The following is a 14583-nucleotide window of genomic DNA, read 5'->3' on the forward strand; positions in this document are numbered from 1 at the left end:
CCTCAACAGAAGACAGAGACAGTCATGTGGTGCTTTATATTATTCTCTGGATCTCATTCTGTCATGCAGCCCATGAAAAAATAAATATACACTTACTCATTTTTCTCAGCTACACACACACACACACACACACACACACACACACACACACACACACACACACACACACACACACACACACACACACACACAGCACCAATGTTGTCTCCTCAAATTCAACAAATGATGAGATACCGGCGTGCAACAGAAACTGCGACATCCTAATTCTCTGTGTAAATACACTGAGCGCACGCACAGCAATCGGCGCAAGCGAGGGGCTAATAGCTTGAGCAAACTGTGCCCCCACAGAACCCCTCGGCCTCTAAATACCTCAGTTAAAATAACCAAACACTGAATACCAAAATCGGTCAGAGCTTATGCTCGGGCGTCTGTAGCGCTACATCTGGCTCTGCAACATGCCCGACCCCTGGGGAACCAAAAATGTGAAATTGTGCACACACATGCATTAAACACCCATGGTCCATCGCTTCTGTGTTAACTGTACTGAGCTGCAGGAAGTCCGGTAAACCCCCATTCCAGGAATACCCCCTCCGCCCCACCCCCACACTGCAGATTTACAGTATAGCCATCAGACAGGACCCACTGAATCAGCTTCATTGTCACTGGGACGTCCGAGAAATCCACAGTTGCATGTTTAGACTTTGAATAAGCTTGTGTCTGATATGAGAACAGCCAGAGAAAATACAGTTCAGGATTTTTTTTTGTGATAACGAGGGGAAGTTCCAAAGTCACACGTGTCAACATCAACTCACGACGAGCTCTCTGTGCAGCTGAGGAACATAAATGGAAAACATGATCTCTGTCGTCTTCACGGAGCAGTGGCACAAGTCGGGCTAAACCACTGAAAACCTCTGTTGCTCTTGAGCAGCAGAACAAGCTTCAACCCTCTGTTTAATGGCCACTGGGAACTGCGAGAGCCGCCAGCAAACAAGCACTGATCCTGTTAACAGTGCCACAAGGGTCCGAAAACCTCAAACACACACACCAAGACTACGTCTACTTCACATGAAGGACCGACAACAGCTCTCAGATGTTTAGAGGGGTGGGAACTAAACAAAGGCCGCGCTGCAGTCTGTGACGGGAAAACAAAACAAAAGGGAAAAAGAGCAGAGAGAGAGCGGTCAGAGACTCATCGCAGCCCCGGCACCGGTTCCAGGAAATTTTCCCATCATACAGCTGTTGCTGTGAACAATAGAAATCTCTCAGCTTCCTCCTGTGGCGCTCTCTGTGACCATTGGAGGGAGTATGGTTCTTCCAGTGTCTAACCTGCACAGCACATCTGGCAAACATTAGCCGGCCTAAACGAGTGTTGCAGTCGTGATGTAGAACACCCCCGCATTTTTTGAAGTGGAGTGTGCAGTGTGCTCTTTTTTGATGATTGATTGTGCAGGGAAAAAAAGCGAACACCTTGAGCCTTAATTTGGCACAGTCGACAACTATAAAAGCAAACACAAACAAGAGAACACTTGCAGCTGCAAAACGTATTTTCAGTTGCACGGATTTTTAACACGGTTTCACTTGACAGAGAAGAAAAACCTTTTGACCCCCGAGCTCTGCGCTGGCAAAGCTCAAGCATTTTTCCAGCAAGGGACTACATTCGAAAAAATACCACACAAATGAAGGGAATTAAGTCCTTTCGGCTTGGTGGTTCTCATTCAAAACATCTGCAGAAACATCGAGACAGACAACAGAAAAGCAGGAGTAACATTTAAAGATATTTACCACACAAAAACTAAGAAAACATCAAGAAAGAAAAAAAAGCAAAGATCGGCCACACGGTGTCGACCACTCTGCTGCACAGACCCGTCCCACATGTGATAGATATGAATCCTCACTGTATTAAATCCCCCACAGTGTGCTGATGATGGCTTGCCCCAGGAGGTGAACTACCTGCCTTATCACACTCATGCAGGTGGCAGCGACGGCGAGCTGCAAGTGATGTATGAAAACGAGGAACTGGCTCTGGACGGACAGTGGTTACAAACATGCAAATTCCCTTCACATCTGCCGCCGACCTGCCGGGTGTTAACTGATCCCAGATTGCGCACGAGTACAGTATGACGTTAGTTTGGGATAACAGAAAATGATCCATCACCTAAGACGATGGCGACAGGGTGAGTGAGTTTGTGTTGTCACATCCTGTGTTACATGACGAGGGAAGAGAGGAATGTGGATCGTCACAAGTTATTTTCCATCCTAATCCTCCAGATAATACACCCTTTAGTTGTTGAAGTCGATATTAAAGGCCTGTTGACACCGTAAGAAGTGAAATATTCTCTTATTCTATTTAGCCGTGTTCTCTTCTCCTCCTATGAGCTCAGGGTGTTGAAACAAAATAGTCAGTTCCACATTTCTCATAAGATAAATAAGTGATTATCCAACATTCTTCATCCTCTCCATTTACGCAAGACAGAGGGAAAATCTTGACCGGCTCCAAATGTTGGATCAGAATTTCAAATATTCTCACTTTTCGCACTCAGAACATCATTCCCAGGTGGTGTTGAAAACAGGTGTTGGAGGCAGGTTGTTTTGTGAATGAACTAATCCTTGGGGGGGTGAATGGAGCGGTCTGTGAGAGTGAATGGATTGCCAGGACGTACAGTTCGGCATCCAGAGGGGAGGCATGTTTAAGATTCTGATGTAACCCCCCGTCAACTATTTTCTACAGCGAGCGAGTGAGGAAGTTACATAATGACATCGGATTCCACATCTGGCTTGAGGACGCTCACTCGCGAGTCTCCTGAGAACAACAAAGTGGGCACAACTACAGATTCCCCTAAAACGCCCCCCCCCGCCAACCCCCCACCTCTCAGCAGAGCTTTAAATAACTACGATAATGTTTTATTGGTAACAGCACTGGAACAACGTGGCCAGTAAATATTTGAGATTCAATACATGCAACTCACCGGGCTCACACTGCAACTGCACACTGTCCCAATTAACTTTTAAATAAAGTTAGTGAAGCCCTGAAATACTTTCCTCTTGTTGGTGCCAGTGTCATGCCTTTCCTGAGAACATATCTCAAGTTAAAACACTACAGACTCATAATCATTAACCTATGTTGTTACTTAGGATTCACACTTGTTAGTCCTGTTGTTGTACATCTTTTGAGACTTGTATAAAGTTATATAAAGTTAAAAAAAAAACTAATTTTCTGAGGGCAGAGCTTATGGGCTGACATTTGATAAATGGCAAGTTTGGTGTTCATTTACACAGTTTATATAACACTTCAGTTGCACAACAGATGAGTAATGCAGACAAGACGGGATGTTCTATAAGGGTAATATGACTATGATGGGATGAACCGTAAATGCTGGAAAAAAAAGGGAAAAATGTAGTTACCTTTTTTGGACTTGGCTCCAATCTTCAGTTTGGACGGCCACGCTATCTGTGTTTGGGTCTCATCCATGATCTGGAACAGAGACAAGGAAAACTGTCATTAGTTTATCACAAGTATCAGCATTGGCAAACACTGGGAGTCCGCAGGAACAAACGTGTAAACAAACAAAGGCATCAGCTCGGAGGACTGGATTTGGCAGAAGAACTGATAGTCAATATATTATATGAAATATACGTTGATCATAATTATTTATATGAAATATACGTTGATCATAATCATTATCATGCTTATACTTAAATAACAGTATTTTCTAAAGAAAATACACCCCAGTCAGTATTATACAGGACTTTTGTAACTTTTTTCAGATTTTTAATGTGGCTTTGGCTTCACTTGAAGTGTGGGCATCTCTTCACTGACTCTCCTGTGCTCGCACATGTTAATAAAGTCGACCGTAGAGAATATATGGAACAAGTTATTAGAGGCCAGAAGTTAAAAAAGCCCAATGTGATGAAAGGTGGTAGAATGCTAAAATAACACACAAAAAAGAAACAAAACTCTGCTATCCTTCTTTATAGGTAATGGAGAAGACCTGGAGAAGTCAGAGGAGCAGTTTAAACATGTCTGGTGAGATAAGTTTATACATTTCCAGACATTGCTCCGAATGCAACGCTACCTAGGAAAGAAAAAACAGCATTAAGCACGCTTGGCTTTGTAACACGTGAAAAATGCCAACAGCGATCTATGTAGAGAACCATTTGACAAGTGGAGTCATCGTAACCAGGAGCATATGTATATACGTGAAAAAAGGCAATGTGCTGGCAATGCAGAACGAATAAAGCGCTGGTCAAGATGCTGTCAGCGGACCAATCTGGGAGAAATCTCTTTTACCCAACCTCCATGCTCCCCTTTTTTAACCACAGGGAAGCTCACCTGGCTTAGATTTCTGGCAACAAATCCACAAACAAACTCATTCAAAAGTGTTCAGTTGATGTTAGTGGAAAATAAAAAAAAACAAAAATACAAGTGGAAAAACTGTCAATGCTTCCAAAAAAAAAGTGGAGCTGACATGTTCTCTCCAAATGGCTCTGTCCTTGATACGCACTATACTTGTTTTCACAAAGGTCCTGTGGTCTTCAGTTTGTTTTAGTACTTTCCAGGGGTTTGTGTTTTCAGGGTGGAGAAGATATGAATTTCTCAAAGTTTTCAACGCCACGTGATCAAGCACCCGAGGGCTGCTTCAGCCCATTACATGAGCAAACGCCGCCACTTAATATTCCTTGGTGGTCCTGTGCACTAAGCAACGAGCCACATTCTGTAACTCAAATGGGAGACAGGCTCCATTAAGATGAAGATTAGATGTTCGGTTTATTAATGCCACTAAAGCCAGTCACAGCCTTCATTAGGTTGTTTTTTTTTTTGCAAGCATTTTCACGTTTTATCTGGTGCTCTTCCGTGCCAAAACTAAGAACAACAGGGTGTATTCCTATGGGAACTGATGCACAAATCAAAAAGGGAAGTGCTTAAATTCCTCCATATGTTCCTCTGGAAGCAGCGTGGTCTGTTTGGCATCCTCTGCAACAAAGTCTGACAGCGTATCCACTGCTAGTCTCACACACCTGTACAACAGAGAGACAGCTTTGCTCTTTACTCTGCAGCTATGTACTTGGAGTCCATGATGGTTGACTGGAAGCCCTTTCAAGCCTCGCTGATTTTCTACAACATCCTATAATCACTTTTTTTTTTTTTTTTTTTTTAAATCAACAGCCTGGACGAGCAACAGCTTGAGGAGGCATCTCTGCCACTAGAAAACCTAAATAAAACAGGAATCTGTAGTCAGAAGTGTAACCTTTGGGGGGGGAAAAAGCATCTTTATACTTCAAATCAAAACCAGCTGTGAGTTTTTTTGTTTTGTTTTTTTTAGACTTTCAACGTTGTAAATGCACGGCAGAAAATTAAGAGCTCTTCCTGCGAAGGCACATTGGCCTATTCTTCAGCATTCCTTATAAAAACAGTGTAAGCCAGTGAAACCACTGCAAAACACATTTATACTAAAGTTTTTTGTTTGTTTTTTTACATTCTTGCTTCCCTCTCTTGAGCTCTTGGCCCAAGTTTCATATCTTTATTCATTATCATTTTTATCTAAAACGGCAGGGAAACATGCTTCCGGTCTTTCTTATGATGTCTACTGCTTGTGGCTCTGTGTTTACTTCCAGTTTCTGCTGCGCGAACCACAACAAAATCCCAAGTAACTTTAATTATCATCATCACAGCATCATGAAAGTAAAAGACGGATTCCTTTCAGATGATCTTGAGCTGCTATTCCGGAAAAAATTCTTCCAATGCAATCATGAAAGTGACTAAGCTGAAAGGAGCTCCAGCTTCAGCATCAAGCATGCTAATGATACTAATTAATGTCTACTGACCCGAGACTCCCCATCCCTTCTCTCTGCAATATTATCACAACTGCTGCGATAACATCATCTGTTTATTCACCTTAAATTGTTTTTCACATGGTGGAGCTTAAGCCTGAAACCTAAATCTGATGAGGTGTGTGATACTGGAGTTAGTATCCTGAGGCACAACGAGGGTTATCTCCAGCATGACGTTGTCTGGTACGTGTAGGAAAGGACAACAAATCACACACACACACACAAAAAAAAACCCCACAACAACCATGTAGCTTAATGCAAACCTTTTCTTCACCGACTGAAGTCACGTGCTCACAGCAGCAGCAGCTGGACATATCACAAACAACATTAAAGGACATTCTGTTCTCGGTGATAAGGAGGAATTCCTTTAGCTTTGCCCCGACTTTCACATTGTTTGTCTTTTGTTCTTTAAAAATCAGCCTCCTGGGACGTCAAGCCTGATGCGTCTGGATCTCATTACGGAGACGTTTGATTTAAAATCACAAATTAAAGAACTACAACAACTGATGCAGCCTCTCAGGTTGTTCAAATTACAGTGGCAAAGTGGGAGCTAATGTGTGACGACATTCAAAAAGGGCTGATTTATAATAAAAAACAGCCTTTTTTTTAACCAAATATGTCAAAAATATTTAACATGCTGCACTGTTTTAACTCAATAAAGCAAAAAAGTATGACAATAACATCAGATGTAACATCACATCAGAGGTATATGCAATTATACTTCCCGAAAATTATCAAACTGTATGGCCTATGCTTCATCAACTTTTTCTCTAAAAAGGGCCTTGTTCACAGAGACCTGTTTCCTGTCCAGTGTTGCTGTTCTTGGCAGCGTCCTGCAGATGGGACTGATTTCTAACAGACCACACACCATTTTAAAGGGGATGGCGTTTATTTTCATGAAGGAGCTAGCAAATACCTCTCAAATGGGTCAAGATATTTGCACAAATTAAGTTACCTACACATGCAGTGCCCCACCCTTTCTTCTGTGCCACCCCACCCTCTCTGAAATGAATAAATACATGAATGACTACGGTTCTGATCAGTTTCATGGCGTGACCTTGACATGATGATTGGTTCTTAGAGGTTTGCAGCTGGTGAGCTCAGACGTGCGCAGAGCTGAAGGTGAAATCAAACACGATATTATTATTAAAGTAATGTCCTGAAAGACAGCACATGTGTTCAGCACACGTGAGAGGGGGAGAGTGTGTGTGTGTGTGTGTGTGTGTGTGCGCGCGCGCGTGTACACACATCTGTATGTGTGTACATATAACACAGCAGCAATCAACATGGCGCAGGCATGTTTCCTGGCCTGCGCTGCAATGGTGCAGCTGTTTATGCAGCTGGAATGTGTGTGTGAGTGTGAGTTTGGTGTGTGGGAGGGAGCACAGAGGGCTGTTGGGGGGGCGTATAGATGTGGTGAGTGGAGCTGAGAATGACCGAGGGGGCAGCAGAGCTCGACACTAACGGCATTGACTGAACAATCCCCATGAGACTCACCAGTCATAACTGAGTTCATGTTAACAACCTGAGTGCTAACTTGAAGCTAAAGCCCCATTAAACCTCAGGGCTAATGCTAACATATGCATGGTTATGAAAAGGGCAACAAAAATCACAGGGCAGGAAGTTCTGCCCAAACTGTCTACGGCTGAAAAGCATCGGTGCTGGAATCAGGACTCCTCCGTCAGAGCAGGCTGCCTGATGAAACACAAACATTTTGTTTACATGTATTTTTGCTTTGATGGCACTCGTACTGACCTAGTTAAGTCAACATCATCGCAGTATAATGTCAACTAAATATGTCATCCCGACAGTCGTAAGTTTCCTATTTGCCCTGTGTCAGCGCGGCGAAATACAAGAAGCGCCAACGCCATAAACCAACTGAAATGAATTACGCCTGGCCTGAGATCTGAGTGCACTGGCACTTACATATCACGCCTGGCATTATTTACAGAACCACAACTGCTGGGAAGGAGAGATGGAAGGGGAGGAGGGGGGATCGGGGTTAAACTGGCTGGGGGTTCAAAGGCCTGTCTCCAACTCAAATCCACTCCAAGCTCCTCTGTGGTGCACAGTTATCGCCTCCACCAGCCGAGCTTCCCCGGCTCTCCACTGTCCCACGGCTCCACTTGTGCACGACTCTCCAAAACGGCTTATAGGTCTGTGCCGTGATTTGATGATCCAAATGGTTCACAGTCCAAAACTTTCACTGCAAAAATGGAGCATTTATCCGTGTGCAGTGCACCAATGCCGGGACTTCTGTTAAACAACAAGCACGTCATTTTATAGAGTAATTCCCCTTGTTACACCGACCGGACTGATAACAATGACACACCAGTGGTTTAATAGAGGGAAAAGATGAAATAACAGAGGGAGGGAGGGACGGGGGGAGAAACGTGGGAAGAGGAGGGAAAACATGAGGCAGAGATAGATAGAGACTAAAACAAAGACTGAAAAGAAACACGGGTGTGTAGCTGCTGATTCCCCTATGTGAGCAGAAGGGATTTGGATATTTCCTAATTTCCCAGCTGTGGCACCCTCCTGTGGTCCCAACTCTATCCGCCATCCTCTTTACTTCATGAAGAGGGTGGACGGTTCGCTCTCTATTACAAAACGCTCCTTTGGACTCAAAGGAAGTCCAGCAGACACTGAGTAAGAGGGTTTGATCAACCACAGAGACCGGGGAGAAAGTGCGGGGGCGGACCATTTTATGTTGCTCTCGTCAGCGACTGCAACTAGAAATCTCACTGCTGAGGCAACAATCTCACTCCCAAAGCCTCGTATGCAGTTAAGTGTGTGTGTGTGTGTGTGTGTGTGTGCGTCAGAAATGACCATATGGCTTCTGACTCGGGGGACAGAGCCGCTACGCGTGCGCTTTATGAGTCCCACCGAGTGTGTGTGTGGCACATGGGTGTGTTGGAATGGCAGGAAGCGGCCCAACTAAGAGTTTCCATTTTCATCAACTTCAAGGTATTTCACACACCTCATCCATATTCTTTCAACAATGCCGTTCCACAGTCGCACTCTGTTTATTTTCCCGACTTTAATTGGGCATGTATGGTGATCACGCTATCAGAGGGAAACTCTGCAGAGTTATCCAAATGGAAATTCTGCAATAAAAACATGACTTTAGCACCGCTCTGTTCCTGCCCCTCCATGGCTTTGCCAACGCAAACAGCTGCACACTAATTTCTAATTGACAATTTAACCTTTGGTAACCACAGCTTCTTTGAACGAGCTGTGACAATATTGAAGCCACAGACTTCACAAAGCATGACTGCATGGAGTCGATACACCAGCGGCGGCAGCAGCAGCAGCAGCAGCAGCAGCCGTACTTTGTCAGAGTAGCTCTGTGGAGCGAGGAAGACACCTCCACTGGATATCCAACACATTACAGTTAGGTCCGAACCCAAAAGAGGCGGAGGAAGAGCTACAGTATAGCTCGAGTTCTTGTTAAAATTCCAACGAGGGGGAATCTTGAGGCGCCTGGTTTGCATTACTTGGGTTTTTTTGAAAACTACTTCAGGGACAGTTAAATTGCCTCCTTCTTTGACATTTAACTTGGCTTCCTCACGTCCAAACCCAAAATACAGAAAATAGACAAAAGGGGAATGCTCAAACAAACCGCTGTCCATCATTTATTTCATTACAGCCCATTAACATACTATAGAGGGAGCTTAACATATTCAGGAAGCTGAATTTTAAACAAACAAATCCACTTGAAATATTTAACAAGAACCATGTAATTAACGAGATGCCTTCATGCATGGTAACTGCTGTCGAAACTCAGTGAAGGCCGATAGTTAACTTAGATTGCTGAGTATTTGTGGTTTCCATTGTCATTTCAGTATGTGACTTCATTTATTATACTAAAGTTGAAATCAGACACCACACACACACTTTCTAAGGCCGGTAGTTTGAGGTTGAATTAAACAAATGGGGTGTATCAAGGCAATTTTTTTGCCATTTCATGCAACATGTTCACTCGCTCAACAACCAACAACTGTTAATGGCTGTTTTTCCCGATAATGAGGCCAAATGTGGTCAACTTCTGTTGCACAAATACAATGAACTGGGTTGGGAAATCAGGCTAAATATTTTATCCTGACCCCTCTCCCCCCTCCCCTCCAAATATTTATACAGAAATGTGCAAAAAAAAATGTCAGCACTTCAGATATTTAGATTGTCGTCAATGATGGAGCATAAAGTAGGTCATAATCCATTCGGCAGCACCAACAACCCCAAATACACATCTAGTGTCAGCAATAAGACCCCTGCCTCTCTGATTTTAGTAAGAAGTTAACTGATGAACAAAAAATAATTATTACACATGCATGAAAGAACCAGTTCAGTTTCTAATTGTCTAATTAGAGGAATTTTCTCTCAGGATCATTGTTTTGTGTTGTTTATAGTGCAAAGCCCTAATCAGGTCTGGCTGTGTGAAACTCACTGTTGTGTGATGAATTAATAATGTTCAGAAATAATTTCCTTGTTAGAGACATAGAGGCTTTAATAGGACTAAAAACTAATCCTTGTAGTTATAACTTGTATGAAAGGTCATTAATTCATAACAATTTAAACTGGACATTAACTCTTTTAAACCCAGACAGGGTCACACACTCGACTGATCAATGAGGACAATGTGAACAAGCTGTGACTAAAAGAATCCCATTGAAGGCTATTACTGAGGCGTATCGTTGTTTAACTGCACATAATGAAGCCTCAGAACATTAATTACATCAGCGACAAAAAGAAGTCAATGAGGCAGCGTTGGCCCGATCAGTCCCTCTTCTTAAACTGCGGAGATGATCTGGCATATTATGGTACATTATGTAAGTGAGAAAGGCCCGCAGTGTTGTGTCAGCTGTGTTATAGGATCAGAGCCCCGGAGTGACTTCACGTCAGGTTCGTTCCTTTGTTTTTGTTTGTTTTGATTTGTAATTACGAGTGACTGGAGAAAGGCACCTGACATCTGCTCCCTCAGCGAAGGGAGAAGCGCTGCTCAGTGGGCTCGAACGCAACCCAGAGACAAAGCAAACACTATGCCGAGCGCAGACTACACACTCACCTTCTGAAAGAAATCCTCCCCGCCGTTGACTCTCCCCTCCGAGGCAGCTAGAGTGAGACAGAGAAAGAGAAAAATAAATTTGTAAAAAACCACACAGAGCCACTCAGTTTTTGAATATACAATGTAACCTCAGCGTAGCCAAATCACACACAGATTACCGAGGCCTCCTCAAAATGTTACGGTATCTTCTCTCGGAGCTGTGTTTATGGTGGATCTCCATTTCTTTGGATATTGTGTTTGGCACCGTGACTCACGCTGCTCGTTTGCAGGACTGGAATAAAATGTTCCAAGTAATTTTCTATAATCCTAAAGATTGGACACAGCTTCCGTGTAACAAATTGATGGATACAGTGAAAATATTTGGGCTTTTTACAGTAGCCGTTAATGGAATATTTCATACCACACTTAGGTCAACTGGTGTCAGGTTCACACTTCTTACAAAAGGTTTTCACACTTTAGAAATTCATCCGTCAGCACACTGCACACTTCCCAACTTGGGAAACTTGACAGTATATGAAAACTTGTGAACAACCTGTAAACAAAATAAACACTTCAAGGGGAGTCCCGGTGTTTTAAATGTATTTTCCATCCAGGTAAAAACGCCAAGAAACTCTTTCAGATGATACACAGAGAGAAGGCGAGGGCCAGCTACCAAAGTAAGTCAAGCCCGTAGTCACTAAAAACACATCTGCAAGTCCTTCAAGCTGTGGCAGCTCTGTTGATACAAAATACATATCTGCTCTCCAAGGAGGATTCTCATGTTCCTCTGTCATTTGGGAGTACAGGGAAGGTTTAATGATGCGTTTCAGCCGAGATAGATCTGCTGCTGTCTGTGCAAATCTGGGTCAGGAGCAGCAGCAGCAGAGTCAATGTGGGTTATACAGTTCAGTCATAAATGCTGAAATTAGTGCAACAGCGATTTCGTGTCTGAAGAAGAAAAAAAAAACAACAAAAAAAAAACAAAGCCCTGCTGCATTTCACTCGCAGAAGACAACTCTTTCATTTTGTCATTTTTTATTCTTTAACATAAATTTAAAAGCGAGTGAGGAAATGCAGCTGAAATTACCGGCAGAACAATCCATCAGTTTCACAGGGAGATTTATCAGCAACTAATCTGATAATAAATCGACCAAAAATACAGGTGAACAATTCTCTTGTTGCTACTTTTTAGTTGTGCCAATTTTCTGAGTCGGCAATAAATTCAATACCTTTGTGACTTAGTGAAACAAAACGAGTGATCTGAAATTGTCATCTTAAAGTTTGGGAGAATGTGATGTGCAGGAAACATTGAGATATTGATCAATATCAAAAACGGTTATTAGTCCCCCAGCAGCCCTAGACTTACATATGTTTTCAAGCCATCAAAAAAGAAGAGAAAAAACAAAAACAAACAAAATCATTAGTTTTAAGGTGCTAAGAACATAAATGAGTATTACACACTAAAAACAAATATTTTGGATCATGGAAACAGGAATCTCCTCATTAGTCGTTTTTTTCTGATGATGACTAATGATAACGTTTTCTCCACCAGACTGAAAACATGTTATGGCTGTAAGTATGAGTCATCAGGGGAAAACCTACCTTAGTAAAACTTAGCTCATCTAGCTACAGCTTCACGTCCAAAACAATGTAACCCCTTTAGAAAGTTTGCAGAACTCCTGCAGCGCACGCAGCAAACTGTGATGATCACAGGGTGAGACCTGGGTGTGAAAAGTGCTGTTATGACTTTCCCCATCAACACCACTTTTCATGGGACAAACAGAGGAAATGAAAACCCTTCCTGACAACAGCTTCATTTTCAACCAGAGCCAACATTATGGCCTCTGGTGATGCCGACATCGTGAGCATCTAACACGTGTTTGTACTTTACACCGGCTGCCCAGTAAACAAGTCCAAGCCACAGTTTACCGAGACATGCAAAGTGGTCTGCTTCGGCTCAGAGGAGAAATTAATTTCAAATTATATTTGTGTACATCAAATGCCCAGCAGTCCATCACATTAATAATAGATGAATTCAACTTAATTTAAAAAGGATGTACAGTGTTATTCGAAACTGATGTACACTGTAGGCTGACACAACAGTTTCACCGCTTGTCACGGTCGGTTTTCATAAAGTCAAAGAAATGAAAGAAATGTTCTAACCGCCAACTATCACCCTTCTGTCTTTCCTATCCTGCCTAATCCACTGCACATCATCAGCTCAATCGATCACATTACCTACTCTGGAAACACTGGTGAAAAAAGACAAATCCTCCTGTTGTGACTCCCAAGGAAGTGTAACAATATCAACAGATGGAAATTGTCACAGATGGGGGAAATAACAAAGTTGGATTCTTTGTTCAGTAGCTTGAAGAGCCTCTGATTTTTGTTTAAAGTTACAGTAATTTTACTAAGTGGCTAATGCTCACAGTTCTGCACTCGGCATGCATCCAAACACTTTGGGTAATCAAATGACAGAAGAGACAGGAGAAGAGGCAGCTAGCCAGAAACACTGAAATTGACACTGTATAGAGTCTTGAGTGGACTATAGCTGAAACCATAAGAAAGACAATATTAGTACATTTGATAACTGATAAAAAGGTAAATTAAAGATATTTAGCCACAAATTCAATTTTCTGCTTTGTATAATTCAATAGAATAAATACTTTTGTTTGTTTTTTTTTACTTCAGTCATACAATGGACTTTTAAGATTGTAGGAGGTGGATTGTCATTGAAAATGATCAACATATTCACTAACAATGAAAATGCGTGTTAGTGGTACACCAAATTATGGCTCTGGCTGAACATCAGACAAGTCTGTGCTGGATTCACACAAAAGCAAATACATTTGGTTAGACTATGACAGTAGACTCAGTTGTTTACATCCTGCATTAAGTTTAGTATACAGCGGCTCTGAGAAGAGCTCTCAGTTCTTCGGCCATGAAATACCACGTTACTGGAAGTATTTCCTGTAAGAACGAAGACAAACAATAAGAAGGAGTAGTGCAGTGACATCCAACAGCCTGTTTTTATCCCACGTGTCCACTCAAACAGTTCAGTAGAGCAAGTCAGTTGCTTTCTCTTTGCGGTTTCTATTCTTTCACTGACTAAACAAGAACAAATCCCAAAGGTAACATCTCTCTCAGTAGTAAATTAATGAGACAGGGCGCATGGTAAGCCAATTAAAATGCCACTTGCCATAGTTTGCATTAGGACAATACCATCCTCCTCAGTGAGCTCTTTTGATCACACTCTATAGCTTATACGTTTCAGTTGAACTGTCATGGATATGTAACAGATGTCTGACTATACAAAGAAGAAGCACATGAAGAAAAACAGAGAAAAAAAAACTCTGTTTTTTTGGGGTTTTTTTTGTCTGAGTCGTGGGGATGCTGTCAGGCAAAGTGACAGAAGTGAAGATGCACAAGTACCGCAAAGTGATGCTTGGCAAGAGAGGACAACACTTAGACTAGTAAAACAGACACCAACAGACACCACAGACTGTGCATTTTAATACTAGTTCAACAACTCTGACAACTGTGACATGCAGCTTATTCATGGCATGCACAGATTATCCCTTTTCCCCAAAGCACACATGAACATATGGGTGATAAGCTCCTATATGCATGAATCTAACATCATGTACTGTATATTAACATAAGAAGCAAACTGGTGAATCAAAAGAAAAAGGCAAATGCTTAATGTCCAA

At 42.3% G+C, this 14583-nt stretch overlaps 1 protein-coding gene across 1 annotated transcript in view; it reads right to left on the reverse strand.

The window, feature by feature from the left end:
- bicc1a (BicC family RNA binding protein 1a) overlaps positions 1 to 14583 on the reverse strand; it is a 56409-nt gene that overhangs the window by 27088 nt on the left and 14738 nt on the right. Inside the window, exons 2-3 of the mRNA XM_085799766.1 lie at positions 10895 to 10941; positions 3403 to 3472 (exon numbers count right to left, since the gene is read on the reverse strand). Coding sequence (XP_085655892.1) covers positions 3403 to 3472; positions 10895 to 10941 — 117 coding nt within the window. The remainder of the gene's footprint in view (positions 1 to 3402; positions 3473 to 10894; positions 10942 to 14583) is intronic.

The sequence above is a fragment of the Trachurus japonicus genome, chromosome 15, assembly GCF_045865225.1.
Source record: "Trachurus japonicus isolate A0001 chromosome 15, Traja_1.0".
In the NCBI taxonomy this organism is placed as follows: domain Eukaryota; kingdom Metazoa; phylum Chordata; class Actinopteri; order Carangiformes; family Carangidae; genus Trachurus; species Trachurus japonicus.